At 33.8% G+C, this 20902-nt stretch overlaps 1 protein-coding gene across 1 annotated transcript in view; it reads right to left on the reverse strand.

Annotated features, from left to right (window-relative positions):
- Positions 1–20902, reverse strand: part of LOC143641087 (3',5'-cyclic-AMP phosphodiesterase 4D-like) — a 195964-nt gene that overhangs the window by 56934 nt on the left and 118128 nt on the right. Inside the window, exons 6-8 of the mRNA XM_077108497.1 lie at positions 15387–15559; positions 14706–14804; positions 12269–12368 (exon numbers count right to left, since the gene is read on the reverse strand). Coding sequence (XP_076964612.1) covers positions 12269–12368; positions 14706–14804; positions 15387–15559 — 372 coding nt within the window. The remainder of the gene's footprint in view (positions 1–12268; positions 12369–14705; positions 14805–15386; positions 15560–20902) is intronic.

Here is a 20902-nt window from a genome sequence, read left to right on the forward strand (position 1 = left end):
TTACATGAAGGCAGAAGATTTTTTTCTTAGATTCTTGGGCAAGTACCAAAAATAAAATAGAAAGAAAAACAAAAGCTCTAGGCCTGTTTCATTGTGTGTTCAGGCAGCTAATGCTAGACTAGGCTAGTTAATATAATTGGAAAGAGATCAGGCAACCAGGCTTGTTAGCCCAATTATAATTCTCTGCATTTTCAATAAAAGAAGCCAAGATAACAGCAATACTGTCATAAATATCATGTTCAATACTTGAAAGATTTTCCATTGTCAGCACAGTCCAATTATAAGTCAATTGTAAAGTGCACATTGCACACCACCCAAAAGTGACTGAAAATTACCTTAAAAATGCAAATTTAACTGTTCATAGTTAAAATGGAAAGAAAGGAATTAAAGATATTTTGACCAGAGAAAAGTTTTAGACATGAAATCAACAATTCTTCACTTTTATAATGCAAGTAGCAAGTTGAAATTAGAGCATTACATTGGTTCACACTACTTTTTCAGACATTATTAGTTATAATATTAAATTTAGAAATGAAAATAATCATAATATTCATCATGTGAAAACTTGTGCAAATAATGTTTGAAGAAAAATCATCTGAGTAATGAACTTATCCTCACTTTTTACATATGAATGCTGAATAGTTAGATAATATTAGTCATTATATTACTGACACTACTCCCTAAAAATTCTAATACAAAGAATCAAAAAGTAAAAAATTAATTCATCATGTTACCCATTTGGTTAATAAGTCCCATTGAGGAATGTGCTTGTCTAGCTATTTATATGAGGTGTCTCTCTCTTATAAGTGTTTGGAGAATTGGAAACTCTAAAACAATATCTCTCAAAATGAATCTCAAAGACTTTGAATAGAACATGGAGGCATGGTTAGGGACAAGACAAATTTTACATGCTTTGAATTTTACCTACCTAGTCACACTTCCCCTATTCTTTCATTTCTTATTTCCTATGTTAAAATTTACTGTCATATTTTTATCAGTATTTGTGATATGTGTAAAATATAAAATTTACAGGATTTAATGTTGCCTTAAAAGTATTTCTGCAGTCATTTATTAATGATACATTTAATAAGTAGTCAGTAAAAACATAACTAATGCTTATTTAGAGATAGCTGATACTAAGATCCATAAATCTTATGGATTGTTTAATTGTATGATTATGTAGAATGTTTTTGAAATATTTTGATATTTTTGTATTCTGTTTTTGATTATTCCTTTCCTGTGCACAGTAGTAGTAAGGGACCATTATTTCTTTAAAAATAGGTAATGAATATTAGAGTTTAGACTAAGGAGAGATAGAATTTTCTGACATTTGTGATTTAATATTTTGTTGTGTGGGCTGTTTCCTTTGTTCCAAATATATCTGCAATGAATCAAAACAAAGCAAAACATTGCTATTGGCAGATAGTATAATATAAAGTTTTAAAATATGAAAACATTACTTTGAGAGTGCATAGCAAAAAAAAAAAAATACAGAAATAAATGAGAATGGCATTGCCACTACTTCCTAGAGGAAATACAATAAAATGAAGGGATCCAAAACATTACAAACTTTAGCTGAGAAAGGACAAATGCTTTTCTCTGTATTATAAAACTCTACAATATCAATTGTAGAACTAAAACACCACACTAAATGAACATATGTATTTTAAATCCACTAAGTCAAAATGTTATAATTTGATGTGGCACATTAGTAGTGCTAATCAATACCAGATTATTTTTTATGTCTTTTCAAAAATAAAGTAAATAATTTGAAAAGAGGCAGTATTAGCACATCTACAGTATCAATACCACAATATTAAAGTGTTTCAAGATATGGAAATAAAAATTGCCTTGTAGAATTAGATAGCCACCAACTTTTATTTCTATTTTTTGTTTTTTTCCAATCACCTCTACCACAGAGTAAAACACATTTTTTCACTAATTATCTTAAACTTATTTAAAATAACATCTTACTGAACTATCAAGTAGCATCATATAAACATTAGAATTTTTTTCCATAAGGCTCATTAATATCAAAAGACTTAGAAAAGTGTGACTTTAATTTAGTTTCACAAGTTTTTATTTTTTAATAACCATACAAATTTCGTATAAGGAAAAAAGTGTGATAATGGTGTTCAAAATGTTTTGCACAATATATTTTCTATTGAAGTTATACCCTGATGGATAAAAAAATTTGATAAGCAGAAATTTCTTTTAATAAAAATAGTTCAACCAAGAAGTATATTAAAAATAATAGAATTAGAAAATTACCATTCTATAATCCCTAATAAATTCTTTTTTAAAAAAATATTTATTTATTTTAGTTTTCAGTGGAGACAACATCTTTATTTGTATGTGGTGCTGAGGACCTATCCCAGGCCACACGCATGCCAGGCGAGCGTGCTACCACTTGAGCCACATCCCCAGCCCTAACAAATTCTTATAATTGGGTAATGATTTCCAGGATTAGAAAAGAAATAACCAACCCCTATGCTTTCTCATAGAAAAACATGACCCACTTAAGTGATTTTGCCAAAATAAACAAACCTGGATAGAATCATGTCTCTGTATTAAACTTCAGTTGTCCAATAAATGCAGGGTCACAAAATATGTCAAATCAATGTAATTAGTTTGATATTTAATTTTGAAGCCACATAAAATTTTGGCTATTTTTTCACTTATTAAATACTTTCCAGGGAAAAATATCAATTGAAGGAAGAACCTGCAAACTGGGAAAGCTGCTCAAGGGTAGAGTCATGCACAAAACCTGAGTTCATTTTCTAGCCATGCCAAAAGAAAAGAAGAAAGACGAATCAACCAATTGTCACATGTGGACTTCTTTGGATCCTGATTTGAACACTGGATATTATATTAGGTTAGTGTATTACTAACATTTAGATGAGAAAATATTGTAACTTCATTTTTAAAGTCATTATCTGTTTATAAAATTAAATAATTATAACAAGTTATCTGTTATTTCATATTTGTTTCAAAATAATTTTAGAATTTGTAATATTTATTACTTCTTCATATTTATTTAAATGTTTTACATTTTTGATAATAAAAACTGTTTAAAATACTTTACAAATTCAAATAAAAATCTAGGTATATTTTATTTGTAAGTATTATCATTTTCCCTTAATATGATTTAATATGATAATGTGTATTAAACAAAATAGTATTTGTTATCTACATATATTTATATAGGATGCGATCAATTTATCTTGTGAGTAAATTATTTACAGTATGAATAAGTCAAATAGGTAACACTGAAGTAATTTTATTAAATTATCTTAAAACCATGAAATCTTAGTAATTCATTCTCTCATATAATCATTTTACTTCCAGAAAGATCAATATAAAAGCATTGTAAACTTTTAACTACTTTATTCATGTGTATTTTGAGAATTAAATAAAATATATAATTTTTTCTTCTCGATGCTCCTGCAGTCTATAAATTCAAAATTAATTATATTATTCAGCATTAATATTTTTCTCTCCACTATTTCTATGCTTCTAACACTGAGTTTACTACTATCTTTTTCTATATTTATTTTTTTTTTGCTGTGAAAAATCTCTTTAAATGTCATGAGACACTGCAACTTCTAAGTCTCTTTCTTACAATTCATACTTCCCTACAGCATATGGCTTTTGCCCCCGTAAGTACAGATACAGATTTTCAAGTCAAAAATAGGTTTCAAACTCATGCCTTTAGAGGGTACTATAAAAATAAATGAAAAACCTTAGATATCTCAGCTATATAATATTATGAAAGTCTGGATGAAACTACAAACATAAAAGGGTCTCAATACATAGAGTACATGGACAACCTTTGACATGTATTTTATTTAAGAGTTCACTCTTGCAAGTGTACATTCTATGGGTTTACAGTTGTATCCTGGTAACTGAAAATGCTTGTTTGAACAATTTTTGAGCCACCAAAAATCTTTTATTGAAATGTAGAATCAGTGGTGAGATGGTACCCAATACTACTAAACCAAGAAACTGTTTTAGAAATATCTAAAACCTATAACTGAACAAAATATATTATTGAAAATTTACTTTATTTCATGTTATTCCCCAGATCCTCAGCAGCCAAATTTAATTGAAAGATTTAACATATGTACTTAATTACATGTTGCCATTTATAGGTACACTATTAGATGGAAGAAGTGTTGATAAACATATCCTTAAAAATAACTCCCCATGGGGCTGGGGATGTGGCTTAAGCGGTAGCGCGCTCGCCTGGCATGCGTGCGGCCCGGGTTCGATCCTCAGCACCACATACCAACAAAGATGTTGTGTCCGCCGAGAACTAGAAAATAAATATTAAAAATTCTCTCTCTCTCTCCTCTCTCACTCTCTCTAAAAAAAATAAAAAAAAATAACTCCCCAAATCAGTGAGGTTGGTCACATTTTCTATTTGGGGGCTATAATACCTTGAGAATTTTCTGCTGAATTAGTACCCTAATTAAAATTTTCATTCCCTACTTTATTTCAAAATACATTCCATTTTACTAATTTAAGCGCATGCAAAGTAAATAATATTTCTGTGCCCATATTAGCAGTGGTGAAACAGTAAAGCAATTATGTATGTTCACTTGAATACTTTTTTATAAGACTGTTTTACTGAGTTATTTTGGATTTATAGCAAAACTAAGAGGAAAGTACAGGGATTTCCCATATGCTCCCAGTCTCCACAAGTGCATAGTCAAACCTGTCAACTCCCCCAGTGGAGTGGAATATTTCTTACAATGGATGATCCTACATTGACACATCATGATCACCCAAAGTCTGTAGTTTATGTGAGTTCATTCTTGCAAGTGTACATTCTATGGGTTTATAATTGTATCCTGGTAACTGAAAATGCTTGTTTGAACAATTTTTGAGCCACCAAAATTCTTTTATTGTCATGTAGCATCAGTGGTGAGATGGTACCCAATAGTAAGAGTTCCCAATCTATGGTTGAAGGTAGTATGAAAAAAAATATATAACATAATGTTCTCTCTATGTGTACTGTTGCTTTTGTATGTGTGGATAGGAACACTATTTTGTGTAACCATATGCACATATAAGTTTTCTGAGTTCTTACTATATCATCGATAATTTAGTACTTTTAATTTTTTTCTAGAAAGAATAATTGCTGGACTCTGTATTAGTGATGACAATTATTTTCAATGAGAGAAACAAAGTATCACCCATTAAAGGTATTTATTGACTGGTACAGTGGTATAAAATGAGATAGTTCCATATGCAGCTAATATAGACTCTAGGGAAATATGTAAAATTCACTAAATTCTATTTAGTGAAGAAATACCACTAAATATAAATAAGTATGAAACTCAGGACCATATGCTATTGATTTGTCTTATCATGCTCAAGCAAATTATCATGAATGAAATATAAAGTAAATGTTCTTACATACCTAATTACTACCTAATGGGTTAAATCTGGAGAAGTTGTGCAAAGAGAGAATGTGGGTAGGAATAATTTTCAAGAGTCTGTCTAATCTCCTTCAATGTGTCTTCAGGTAACATGTTTAAATCCCAGGACATCAAAAGGTAATCATTTTATCTGGCAAGGTCAAGCTCCTCCATGCATAAGCATATATACCTTAAGAAATGCTTGGTTTTGCCCTCTAGCATATATCTGCAGTGAGGAGCTAGAGCAAGATGAAAGGTGACCTCCAGGATGTTGTGCATCAGCCACCATGTTCAATTCTCTACTGCTACTTCTCTGATCTTGTTGTGACTTTCACTTCAGGTAAAATGATTCCTTAAAACACTATAAGGTCTCGGGCACAGCATACACTAAGGAATGCTGATCCAAGGATCACTTAAATTCTTATTTATTTCCCACAACTTTTAGAAACCAAATGGAGAGGAATGCACTCATTTAGAAATGTCATTTTTCAAATCCTTTAGACAAGATGGTCAATTATTTTTATTGTAATATACTATGATTAGGTTTCATGACATATAGATGCACTATTCATGTCTTTATAGGTGACAAAACAAGAAATGAGATTATTAATTCAACTATGAACAGATGAATAATTATTAATATTTTGGTAGCAGTGAAAATTTTGTTATGGAGAACATCAGAGGCATCTCCTTTTGGTACAGTCTGCTTTCTACTTAACACCTTTATTCCATATTCATATAGTCAGTGATTTTTGTATAATTTATTTTATTAAGTTAATTAGTTCTGGGACACTAGGAATTATTCTGTCTTGATTGATACAGTAATGCTAATCATAAGGTGAATTTTAGGTTATAGACTATGGTTAAACAATATAATCAATATTTTACTGAAGGCATATTGGATGTTGGGCAATTGAGGATCCCCTATAACTACATCTCAATTTGAAATCCACAAAAACAAGCAACACATGTGACATTTTTTAGCAGTATAATACAGTTGTCACAAATGTATTTCAAGACAATTAAAAAGCATGTATTTAGTATGTCATAGTGTGGCCCATCTTATGATCATATAAAAATTTAAAAATACATATTATAAAAATCATGTTAAAATCTATATGTAAATTTTATATATATATATATATATATATATATATATATATATATATATATATATATGTTATATATGTGATATATATATATCATTAAATTTCTGTGAAGTGAATCATGGCACAACTACTGAATCTGCTGAATCATATGGCTCAAGTGGCAGAGTAACCTGCACAGCAGCCTGGACATCTGCAGAACCTTCTCTTATTCTGTGCCCCCACACAAAACCAGCAGCTCTATAGGTCACTCGGCCTGAATAACACACTCAAACAAGTTTCCTCCAAAATCCTAACTGGTACTAGGCATTGTGCCTTCTTCAGAGTTGTAGGAGGGGCCAGATGTAACAATTTATCCCTCTCCTTAGAAGAGATATCTTACCATGCCCCATACCACTGGACCCTTAGAAATTTCACTAAGGCAGAAGGCCCTTGAATTTTATTTGGATTTATTTCCTAATCAATGTCCTCACTCCTCCAGTAGACATCCTGGGAAGCTGGGAGCTCACTTTGCATTGTATTTAGCCAATAACAGGAGAAGGTTCTGCCTTTGATTTCCAGCAATTTCAGCCCTGCAGCTACAGAGGGCTGGCACACCTAGAAGCACTTAGTCCACTGATGGCGGTGCTTGATCTGGGAATTCCAATCCCCAAGCTCATCCCTTTACTTCACCACTCGATTCACTGACATCAGGAGTAACCAATCAATTTTATTATATTCCTGGGTTTCCTAAAAATGTGTGAGAGTATCATATGCAGAATCACTTAGCTCCTTGCTTCAAATGTAAGTGGTTGATTGGGAGTACCCCAAGGCAGATATTTTATTTATAAATAGTTCTCCCCACAGACTATCAGTGCTTTCTCTCCTACTGGAAACAGCACTGCTGTCTTCAAACCTAATCATATTAGAAAGCCAACTCCAGAAACCCCATAATTAATTCAGAAAAGTCATCCTTAAAACTTTCTTCCTCTACAAACATTCTTAGTTAAAAAATATCTATTATGGGTTATCCAGAGAAAAAGAACCAGTAGGATAAAAAGATATAGATATTTCAAGGTGCTTATTAGGAACTGCCTCAGGGATTATGGATGCCAATAAGTCCCAGGATCTGAAGAAGCAAGAGAGCTAGCTAGGGGTGCGATTCAGTCTGAAGATCTGAGTAAGGGAATGAATGGGGATGGAATGGAAGGAGTGGAGAAAGTAATTGATGTAAGTCCCAGTTCACACTTGAAGGCCCAAAAAGCAGTGGCATGGATATCTGAGAGCAGGAGTGGATGATGTCCCAGTTCTACTCTATTCAGCTCCCAGTGGCTTGGATGATGTCCACACACAATGATGACGATAATCTTTACTTAATTTGCTGATTCAAATGCTTATGTCTTCTGAAAACATTCTTACAGATTCACCTTAAATCATTTTTGGCCAGTTTCTGGGCACACCTCAGCCTGGTTAAGTTATAAATAAAATTTACTCTTGCATCCTTAGACTATAGACCTCTGAACGGCATTCTTGTGCTTTAGTACAACGGCAGATCCATTCCATATATAACTCTGCTTATATCTTCTCGATGAAAGACACTTTTAAGAGTAAATTAAGTGCATATTCATTGCATCAGGGTTTGAGGTTAAATTATCCTGAGCTTAGAAATCCAACAGACCTGGCTGTGAAATCAGCACCCCACCTCTCTTCCTTTGTTCTCATTTGTAAAGTAAGAAAAACCCCTACCAAACTCCTGGGAGGATTGTATGCCAGGAACCTAACAGAAATGTGGGGGCTTCTAGTAATCCCCCAGGAGTTTCCTCCGCAAACTGCATGTGGACAGAAATAGTGGGGACTGACTTGAAACCCTCATTTCATCAGCTCAGTCTAAGAAGGGAAACTGATAACAGTTTTTTCAACAGTAAGAGCCTGTTTAAAAGGCACAGGAGCAAGAGAAGATTGGGCATTAATGTGATGGTAAGAACACCCGTGTGGTGGATCCAAGCCTACACCAGGAGATTGGGCTGGCATGCTTAGAACTGGGGTGAAGACTGGGTATGGATTCCACGAGTAAGAACTACCTCTCACTGTTACTACAGCTTCACTATGTTGAACTCAGAGCTTGAAAATGACATCAGGCTACACTGTGACTCTAAGTTACAGAAGACAAGAGCAAAAGTCTTCAAAAGGACTTCTGAACATAACATTTGTCCTTGAAATGGGGAGAGGAAGTGGTGGTTTTAACTTAATATTGGTGCTAAAGTCCAAGGGTTAAAGCTGCTTGCTCACTCCCTCAACTCCTCTTTCTGTGCCACAAGCCTGCACTGTATCTGTCCACTGCCCTGAACACCATCACATGCCACATGTTCATGTAAGCTGTCTTTTCCAGCAGAATGCAGGTTCCTAATAGCCAACGCTCAATTTGGCCACATGAATTCCTAGTGCCCAGAACCAAATTTAAATACATTGTTATTGGATAACAATGTTATCCAATATCCAATCTCAATAGTTACAATTATACCACATTTGTTAAAAATGAATTTACCTTCTTTTAAATGTTAGTTAGGTTTATGCAGAAAAACAAAACTCTATATAATTCACTAATATGACTATGGGACCTGTATTTTAAAATAACATCAGAGAAATTAAAAAGTATATGCCCTGGTTCTTAGATATAACTTCACCTTAATATGATATGATGCTTCTCTGCTCTTAGAAGCCAAAATATATATGCTTTGATTATGTACCTATTGTAAATAAGTCTTTCTCCCCATGACCTGGCCATCTTTGATATAAACAAAAAAGGATACTCTTCCAAGGAAAATGCAATGCTATGTACATTCTGTACTTTTGATAGTGCTTTATTTTTTTTCCAGAAAATAAAGCTGTGAAGTTAAATAGATTTTTAATGACATTCTAGAATGTTCTATTCAAGACTTGATGATATAGTACACATTTTACAGGTTTAATTACCTATATTATCCTTAAAAATAAAAGACTTAAGGAGCTTCCCATGTGGAACTTCAATTTCTCTATGTCACTTTCCTCTACATCCCCAAGTTTTCATTAAAGCTCAACCAATTCTGCCAGGCAGAAAAGATCTCTCTGCTTTTAGAACCTCCAAGCTGCTTAGAGTGAGTGCAAGCACAATTAGTGTCAAATCATTTGGCACCCCAGAGTAACACACATCAAATGATTCATGAGAACCAGGATCACAACTGAAAAGCAGGACCATAACTGCACTGTGAACCAGCTCAGTGAGCCCTATTGCTCCTCTGAGATTAGCTACATAACCCAAGGTATCCCTTTATCTCAATACACTCAATAGTCTCCTTTATGGTATAGCGGATAACTTTCCAACTCTAGGTTTATAAATCTTATAATCAGGACTTTTTAGAATTCCTTATTATAAAGAATGGATTCAATCTTTGGTTTTGGGCAGACTGGAGTTCCAGCTCTGAGCCAAGAGCAGAGCTAGTGCTAGTCTGACTCACTGATGCTCAACTCATCCATAAATGTAGGAGAAAATACCAACTTAAGTCTGTTAAGGAAAAAAAAGACATTTATAGCAGATCAAAAATAAAGGCATTGTCAGGTGAAGTGGCACATGCCTGAAAGACTGCAAATTTGAGGCCAGCCTCCACAACTTAGCAAGACCCTATCTCAAAATAAAAAATATAAAAAAGGCTGGAGATGTGGCTCTAGGGTTAAGCAATCCTAATTTCAATCACTGGTACTAAAAGTAAATAATTGTATAATACTGATAATTTCACAAAGCTATTTATTACTAGTTATGAGAGATTTCTTTATTGTATGTTGTGAAGATAAAACTTTTTTTATTTTACAAGCTACTAAGCCCTTTCTGTGTTCTTCAAAGGAAAAAAAAGAACCTACATCACATGATCCCTTGTCAAAAGCTTACTAGGGCAGTAATTGTGATCATGCCCTGTTACTATCATCAATCATGGGATACTTTCATATAGCAAATGACAATGCTGATTCATTTGCTCAGGAATAACACAGTCCCATCACACTCTAACATCAAAAATATTAGCAATCCAACCTATGCTGCTCTATGGATTGTGAGCTTTCCTGTGTTCCTGTGGTCCTATAGAAAGATGATCATCATAGCATCACAGGTAGCAAGGAACTTTTAGGTCCAGGATTGTCATCGTTCTACCCCAAGTAGGTCACCAGAAAAAATGAGCTTAAGTGGACATCTCTGGCTACTCTCTCTGTATTTATAATCATCCTCCAAATTTCTCCATCATCTGTTTCAGTGCCTCTTAAACTTCAATGGGTATTAAATTTATCTGTAGATGGGCTATGCTAGCTTAAATGAACTAACCTGTATAAATAAGTTCCTAAACTAAGCTTCTAAAATATACTTGACTAACCACACATCTCTGGACACTTGTTCTAATCCTTTAAATATGTGGATCACTAAAGTGAACTTTACTATAAGGTAGGACAGAGGCTGTTAAAAGAAGGAGAAATAGGTTTAAATAATCCTAAAGTGTGAGTTAATTGTCTCAAAGCAAGATTGCATTTATTTTTTCTCTTTAGATCTGAGTACAGCCAAGTATAAGAAATAAACAGTAAGCATCCAGAAATGTACATGGCTAGATTGTTATAGCATGTAGGAAGACTATTATCCACAAATTCAAGCAGAAGGGGAAAAAAAAGGCAGATTTTTTTCCAACATGTGTCTATTTCCTTTTTATTCTAATATTGGAAAAGAAACAAGGGGGTATCCATTTTCAACTGGCCTATTAGCTACAGCTTGGGCAGATATCCCTCTCGGTTATCTTCAACTCAAATCTACTTAGTGTGTTTTCTTACTAGGGATAGCCATTGATCATAGATAGTCCTATATCCTCATTTCTCTTATCTTAAAATAAAAATCTTTCCTAATGTGATTTCCCCTTTAAGAAGCCAGATTATTAACATGAAAAAAAATCCACTTTCAACAACTTTGTATTTTTTTCATATATAAAATTAAATTTATAATATTTAGTGGCAAGGAATTAAATCACAGTAAATGTTTAAGTAATTTACCTACTGACTTCAAGGACCAAATAACTTCTGTAAACCTAAGCTCTTTCCAAAGGAAGAGGTGGAACATCACCTCAACATTTCCTACAGAGGCTTGCTATGCAGCTGTCAGAGATGTCCATATTGAACAGTCCTACCATCTTTACATTTCCAAATTCAGCAATGACTTGTTATACAGATTTGAGAGGTTACCACCAAGGAGAAAAAGACTGAATGATTAAAATATCAAATTAAGAGAGAAGTTCCTGTCACCCTTATTATGAGATTTAAAAAGGAAAGAAGAGGGTTGGGCCTGCTGAGGGTAGGGAAAGGTGAGCTCAGCTTCTGAAGGGATGAAATGATGATCTACATAAAGTAAAAGTCTACTAGCACTCACTTTCACATAACTTGGCTTTTTTTTTAACCTTAAAAAGCAGCATAGCTACCTAAATGTCTCTTTACATTTTTACTTTTGATTCTCCTTATTATTCCTATCTAGTGAAATAGCAACATATTATTTTCAGAGAAGTCCTGAACATATATTTTCAAACATCATAATGCCTCTTGGGATATAATGATAATTTTCAGAGATGAATTACATTAACATACACTATCATTAAAACACACATTTACACATCTCAAAAGAACTTTATAGACCTGGAAAAAAATTTACACAGATCCTCAGAAATATTTGCTCTGAAAAAAAAACCAGTGAACTTTACTTACTTGTATTCATCAGAAATTGATTTGACACACCAGGATGATCTACATCATGTATTGCACTAGCAAAAATTGCTGCAAGAATCTCCAAATCTGTAAACACAGCCTGGGAAATCAGATAATATCAATATTACTATTCTATAAGGATATGAATAAAATGTATTAATAAAATGACAAATGACTTCCTAGAATTTAGATGGAAAACAAACCTTCAAAATGTATTATTCACCATGTATTATGAACAGACCTTTAGATAATGAGGTACCTATAAATTTTTTAAGCATAATTCTGGAAGAAAATATTTCAACTTCATTATATCTGAGGCTCATTATACTTTTTAAAAAAATCAGAAGAAAGAGTGTCTTAATAAGACATGGGAAATTATTTTCTTGGATCCAAATCAGGATTTCTCAACCTCAGCACTGTTCACATTTTGTGTCAGGTCACACTATGTGTGATGATGTCCTGTACTGGTACATTATAGATACCTAGAAGAATTCTTGGCTTGACCCATGACATGCCAGTAGCATATATAAACAAAAATGTGATAGTTTTGACAACCAAAAATTTCTCCAGGAATTCCAAGTGTCACTAGAAGTTTAGGGAGGGGAGAAAAGGGGGCAAGAAATCATCTATAGTTGAAAACCACTCATCTGAATGATGAGGTATTAATACAATTTCATACTGAGAACAATGCAAACTATATCCAAAAAGAGAATCTTTCCCAAAAATGATTAAGGAAATCAAATTGCTTTAGTAAACACTTAGCAGAATAACATCTTAGGATTTAAAAAAATATTTTTTCCTAATAAATTCTATGGAAAATATCAATGCATTCACTGTTTACATTATATAAGTTAATCATTCTTTGAACTCTAACTTAAAAAGTCATTAAATGAATTTCCAGAAAAAAAAACACAAAAGTCCAGATGTGCATTGTGACATGTCCACTGGATCATTTCAAAAGAAGAAATATAAACAGATGAATCCCTAAATCTCTGACCCAGTTTTACAGACAAATTCATCAAAGCTGCAACTGTTTTATTAACCACAATATTTCTCCCGTGTAAGTCAACATATTTCCAATAAAGCCAATTACTGTGTGCATCACAAATTCCTCAGTTTGAAAGTTTAAGACACTCAAGAATGGCAAGTTAGTGTTCTTAAAGTTTTTAAAAAAACTTTAAGAACTGTCTACACCAAAGCAGGTGTAGACAGTAGCACATTAGTGGACTGGACAACATATGCAGCATGGATGTTGTTATGATAGGCCACATCAGCATGGTAATGGTCTTCAAGGGTCATAAGGTATGTAATTAGAGTGTCTACTTGAATTTTAAATGTTTTTAACAAATCCCGTTCCTGTAGGAGAAGATATCCTTGTAACATTTTTGTCTTTATACTTTTTTAAAAAAATGTTTCACACAGAATGTTAAAACAAAAAACAAACTACTTCCCCCTCACACACACACACACACACACACACACACACACACACACACAAAACCACCAGGGCTTCCTACAGATGACTCAGAAACAGAAATAGCACTTTCCCATGTTCAGTGAGAAAAATGCAAATATTTGGGAAGATCTAGGAACTTATGGGACAATATCAGAGTTGAGTTGTCCTTCTGGAGGACAATACTGCTTTATCCAAACCTAAGGTCTCAGGAATGTACTGCCTACTATAAAAGCTTCAGTATCCCATGACCATGGAGGCACCAGCGCTGGAGCACCATTGCCTCAGCCCCTCCAGCTCCAACCTCATTTTAGAACTGGAGTTTCCCATTCCAGTCCCAGTGTATCAGTAACAGACTCAAATTCTCATTTAAATCTCACTCTGAGCTGAGGCAAGGGCTCCACAATAAAAAGTAGTGGATATGGAAAAGGTAATAGCAGACAAAAAAGTGATTAAAGAAATTATGCCCTGAGGTTAGTCTGAAGGGAAGTTACCCATTTTTTAAAGTTAGCACTCCATTCCCTATGCAAGTCAGGGTCGCGAAGATGAATCTTAAGCTGTTGTTTTAATGAATTGCTTCATTCTCCCATATCACATCTTTTACTTAGATGGAAAAAAAAACAAAAAATAAAATTTATTTGTGTTTTATCCACACTCCACATTTCTATACCTTTATTTGTCCCTTGGAAAAAGGAACAGATAAGGAAAAAGATACTATCAAAATGAACAACAATAAAAAAGGGTGAGGGGGGCTGGGGTTGTGGCTCAGCGGCACAGCATTTGCCTAGCATGTGGGAGACCCTGGGTTGATCCTCAGGACCACATAAAAATGAATAAACAAAATAAAGGTATTGTGTCCAACTACAACTAAAATATAAATACTTTAACAAAAAGGGTGAGTGATAAGGAAGACAAAATTCATACACTTTTCATAGACTCAACAGTCAGTCCCTGCACAAAAGAGATGTGATAGAACTGCTATACCAGAAATATGGTGTGCATGATAACAGTCAGAGGCCGGTTACCAGACAACTCAGCTATTCTGAAAACATGAAGACGCCATTTGTTTACATCTTCTAGTTCCTTGCATTGAAAAATGACATCAAATAATTAGAAAGTGGAAGAACATGAGGCAATGAAACACAAATATTTAAAAATCTAAAAAATTGTTAGATATTTTTAAACAATGACTCATTTTAAATATAAGCAATATACCATAAAAATAAAAGCAAACTTTAGGAAAATTTACTTAAATGTACTGAAAACAGAGTAGCATTGCTTAGATCATAATTTTGACAACACATCATGTTCACAGATTTTGAACATTTGAATATCAATCCCAAAGCATTTTTTCAATGGATAATATTTACTCACAGAAACTTAACTATTTTTCTACAACCCAAAAGAGATGATAGACTTCTAACTTCTTCAGACCAAAAATCAAATGAAAATGCAAAAAAGTAAGAAATGTGTACTAAACCACCTGTCTAAATCCACATATTAATAAATTCAAATAACTGAAAGAGCTTTATAAAGTGCTTTTTCATTTTCAAAACAAACTCATATAAATTAATGAACTTTTCCATCTATTTAAAAGAGAAGAAATCAAAATTTATGCAAAACATCACTGCATACTTATGATTACGCTCTCTGAAATTATCTTACCTTCGCCAGAACATCTTCTTGTTCTGTTTTGACTCCAAACCTTGGGATACTTGAATTAGTCAGACTAGAACTATGCATCAATTTCTTGACTCCACTGATCTGAGACATTGGCCTTTTCTTTTTCTCCTTTTCCTTCTGAGTTGGAGAAGGAATTTCCACTTCATGTTGCTTATCTTAAGAAATTTAGAAAATGTCCTACAATTATTATGAATTCTACTTTAAAAAAACATGCATAATTAGGCAGGATATAATTAATCACTGGGAAATATTTACAAATTATATTTTTCTAATAGAATTGAATATTTATAATTTGATGGAAACTTGATATCCTCACACACAAAATTAATAAACTAATTAATATCAAATGTGTCTAATGGTTACTTCCTGATAGATCACCCAATGAAAAAATCATGCAAGACTTAATCATGATAGCAGACTCACAGAAAGTACAATTCTTGATTATTTGCTCTGTTTACCAACTCCATTACTGTATGACAATAACCTAGAGGCTTGAAACTGCTCTTGCCAACTAAGAATTTCCATTTACAACACATACTTTAAAATAATAAAAACTTCAAACACAAATGTAATAAAAACAGCAGTGTACAAATCCAACAGCTAATTAAAACTGGTCAGACTGTGGGAACTGAAGCAGCACCTTTTGAAAGAAAATATAGGTTTCCCTTTTATTTCCTGTTATTATAGAAATAAGCTTTCTAAGGAAAAAAATTCAAAGGGAATTAGTCCCTTTTGACATTTGACAAGGTAAATAAAAAAATTTGAAAATGGAAACAAGCATATTCAATGACTTGAATACCTCAGGTCCTTTCTATTTCTATACCACAGTGAGATAAGTTATGATGTAACCAACTTTTATGGGAACCACAGAGAATTCCAATTATAAGTTATTAAGCGATTTTACCCCAATGCGTTTTCTATAGTAAAACACATCAGATATCTTGATACATTCCTTCATCCACTATTTCAAGCAGTCAGCAAGCCTACCCATTCTTGCACACTGTAAACATTCATGTCTGTTCAGTAATGTACCAATCAGCCATTAGAACAATTTTGTTTTGAAAGTAAATTTATTTTTTATTTTTTATTTTTTTTATTGGTTGTTTGAAATATTACAAAGCTCTTGACATCTCATATTACATATAATAGATTCAAGTGGATTAAGAACTCCCATTTTTACCCCAAATACAGATTGCAGAATCACATCGGTTACACATCCACATTTTTACCTAATGCCCTATTAGTAACTGTTGTATTCTGCTACCTATCCTATCCTCTACTATCCTCCCTCCCCTCCCCTCCCCTCCCATCTTCTCTCTCTACCCCATCTACTGTAATTCATTTCCCTCCTTGTTTATTTTCCCCTTCCCCTCACAACTTCTTATATGTAATTTTGTATAGCATTGAGGGTCTCCCTCCATTTCCATGAAATTTCCCTTTTCTCTCCCTTTCCCTCCCACCTCATGTCTCTGATTAATATTAATCTTTTCTTCCTGTTCTTCCTCCCTGCTCTGTTCTTAGTTGCTCTCATTATATCAAAGAAGACATTTGGTATTTGTTTTTTAGGGATTGGCTAACTTCACTAAGCATAATCTGCTCTAATGCCATCCATTTCCCTGCAAATTCTATGATTTTGTCATTTTTTAGTTCTGCATAATGGTGTATAAATGCCACATTTTTTTAATCCATTCATCTATTGAAGGGCATCTGGGTTGGTTCCACAGTCTAGCAATTGTGAATTGGGCTGCTATGAACATCGATGTGGCAGTATCTCTGTAGTATGCTCCTTTAAGGTCTTCAAGGAATAGACCTAGAATGGCAATGGCTGGGTCAAATGGTGGTTCCATTCCCAGCTTTCCCAGGAATCTCCATACTGCTTTCCAAATTGGCAGCACCAGTTTGCAGTCCCACCAGCAATGTACCAGAGTACCCTTTTCCCCACATCCTCGTGAGCACTTGTTGTTGTTTTACTTCTTAATGGCTGCCAATCTTACTGGAGTGAGATGGTATCTTAGGGTGGTTTTGATTTGCATTTCTCTGACTGCTAAAGATGGTGAGCATTTTTTCATGTACTTGTTGATTGATTGTATGTCCTCCTCTGAGAAGTGTCTGTTCAGGTTCTTGACCCAATTATTGATTGGGTTATTTGTTATATTATTGTCTAATTTTTTGAGTTCTTTGTATACTCTGGATATTAGAGCTCTATCTGAAGTGTGAGGAGTAAAAATTTGTTCCCATGATGTAGGCTCCCTATTTACCTCTCTTATTGTTTCTCTTGCTGAGAAAAAAACTTTTCAGTTTAAGTAAGTCCCATTTGTTGATTCTTGTTATTAACTCTTGTGCTATGGGTGTCCTATTAAGGAATTTGGAGCCCAACCCCACAATATGTAGATCGAAGCCAACTTTTTCTCCTATCAGACACAGAGTCTCTGATTTGATATCTAATTCCTTGATCCACTTTGAGTTAACTTTTGTGCATGGCGAGAGAAAGGGATTCAGTTTCATTTTGATGCATATGGATTTCCAATTTTCCCAGCACCATTTGTTGAAGATGCTATCCTTCCTCCAATGCATGCTTCTAGCTCATTTATCAAATATAAGATAATTGTAGCTTTGTGGATTAGTCTCTGTGTCCTCTATTCTGTACCATTGGTCCACCCGCCTGTTTTGGTACCAGTACCATGCTGTTTTTGTTACAATTGCTCTGTAATATAGTTTGAAATCTGGTATCGCTATACCGCCTGATTCACACTTCCTGCTTAGAATTGCTTTTGCTATTCTGGGTCTTTTATTTTTCCATATGAATTTCATGATTGCTTTCTCTATTTCTACAAGAAATGCCGTTGGGATTTTGATTGGCATTGCATTAAATCTATAGAGAACTTTTGGTAATATCGCCATTTTGATGATGTTAGTTCTGCCTATCCATGAACAGGGTATGTTTTTCCATCTTCTAAGATCTTCTTCTATTTCTCTCTTTACGGTTCTGTAGTTTTCATTGTATAAGTCTTTCACCTCTTTTGTTAGGTTGATTCCCAAGTATTTTTTTTTTTGAGGATATTGTGAATGGGGTGTTTTTCCTCATTTCCGATTCAGAAGTTTTGTCGCTGATATACAGAAATGCCTTTGATTTATGTGTGTTGATTTTATATCCTGCCACTTTGCTGAATTCATTTATTAGTTCTAGTAGTTTTTTTGTAGACCCTTTTGGGTCTTCTAGGTATAGAATAATGTCATCTGCAAACAGTGATAATTTAATTTCTTCTTTTCCTATTTTTATGCCTTTAATTTCTTTCATCTGTCTAATTGCTCTGGCCAGTGTTTCGAGAACTATATTGAATAGAAGTGGTGATAGAGGGCATCCTTGTCTTGTTCCTGATTTTAGAGGGAATGCCTTCAATTTTTCTCCATTCAGAACGATGCTAGCCTGAGGCTTAGCATAGATAGCTTTTACAATGTCGAGGAAAGTTCCTGTTATCCCTAGTTTTTCTAATGTTTTGAACATAAAGGGATGCTGTACTTTGTCGAATGCTTTTTCTGCATCTATCGAGATGATCATATGGTTCTTATCTTTAAGTCTACTTATGTGGTGAATAACATTTATTGATTTCCGTATATTGAGCCAGCCTTGCATCCCAGGGATGAATCCTACTTGATCATGGTGCACAATTTTTTTGATGTGCCTTTGTATCCGATTCGCCAGAATTTTATTGAGGATTTTTGCATCTAGGTTCATCAGAGATATTGGTCTGTAGTTTTCTTTCTTTGAAGTGTCTTTGTCTGGTTTTGGAATCAGGGTGATGTTGGCCTCATAGAATGAATTTGGCAAAGCTCCCTCTTTTTCTATTTCCTGAAATAACTTGAAAAGTATTGGTATTAATTCTTCTTTAAAGGTTTTGTAAAACTCTGCTGTATACCCATCCGGTCCTGGACTTTTTTTGGTTGGTAGTCTTTTGATTGCTTCTTCAATCTCATCCATTGATATTGGTCTGTTCAAACTGTGTGTATCCTCCTGACTCAGTCTGGGCAAATCATAGGATTTAAAAAATTTATCGATGTCTTCATTCTCTTCTATTTTATTGGAATATAGATTTTAAAAATAATTTCTAATTGTCTTCTGTATTTCTGTAGCATCTGTTGTGATCTTGCCTTTTTCATCCCGTATGTTAGTAATTTGAGTTCTCTCTCTTCTTCTCTTCGTTAGCATGGCTAAGGGTCTGTTGATCTTATTTATTTTTTCAAAGAACCAACTTTTAGTTTTGTTAATTTTTTCAATAGTTTCTTTTGTTTCAATTTCGTTGATTTCCGCTCTGATTTTAATTATTTCTTGCCTTCTGCTACATTTGCTGTTGTTTTGCTCTTTCTTTTCTAGGGCTTTGAGATGAAGTGTGAGCTCATTTATTTGTTGGTTTTTCCTTTTTTTGAGGAATTACCTCCAGGCGATGAATTTCCCTCTTAAAACTGCTTTCATTGTGTCCCATAGATTCCTATATGTTGTACCTGTATTTTCATTTATCTCTAAGAATTTTTTGATTTCCTCCTTTATGTCTTCTATAACCCACTGATCATTCAGTAACATATTGTTCATTTTCCATGTGATGTAGGATTTTTCCTTCCTTCTTTTATCATTGATTTCCAGTTTCATTCCATTATGATCAGATAAAATACATGGTATTATCTCCACCCCTTTATATTTACTGAGTGTTGCCCTATGGCATAATATATGGTCTATTTTTGAGAAGGATCCATGTGCTGCTGAGAAAAAAGTATATCCACTTGATGATGGTTGATATATTCTATATATGTCAGTTAAGTCTAGGTCATTGATTGTGATATTGAGTTCTATAGTCTCTTTATTCAACTTTTGTTTGGAGGATTTGTCCAATGGTGAGAGAGGTGTGTTGAAGTCACCCATAATTATTGTGTTGTGGTCTATTTGGTTCTTGAACTTGAGGAGAATTTGTTTTATGAACGTTGCAGCACCATTATTTGGTGCATAAATATTGATAATTGTTATGTCTTGTTGGTGAATGGTTCCTTTTAACAGTATATAATGTCCTTCCTTATCCCTTTGGATTAACTTAGTCTTGAAGTTGATTTTATTCGATATGAGGATGGCCACCCTTGCTTGCTTCCAAGGACCGTGTGCATGATATATTTTTTCCCACCCTTTCATCTTCAGCCTGTGTATGTCCTTTCTGATCAGATGTGTCTCCTGCAGGCAACATATTGTTGGATTTGTTTTTTTAATCCATGTTACCAGCCTATGTCGCTTTGTTGGTGAGTTTAAGCCATTAATGTTTAGAGTTACTATTGATATATGGTTTGTACTGCCAGCCATGTTTGATTATTTATCTCTTTTTTTTTAAATTTAGTTTGTTTCATCCATGATTGGCTTTCCCCGCTGCCCTCTGTCATTACTGAGGCTCTTCCCACTGTTGTTTTTGGTTGTTGTTTTTAATTTCTTCCTCGTGTAGTGTTTTGCTCAATATGTTTTG

Source organism: Callospermophilus lateralis, unplaced genomic scaffold (genome assembly GCF_048772815.1).
Source record: "Callospermophilus lateralis isolate mCalLat2 unplaced genomic scaffold, mCalLat2.hap1 Scaffold_84, whole genome shotgun sequence".
Taxonomy (NCBI): Eukaryota; Metazoa; Chordata; class Mammalia; order Rodentia; family Sciuridae; genus Callospermophilus; species Callospermophilus lateralis.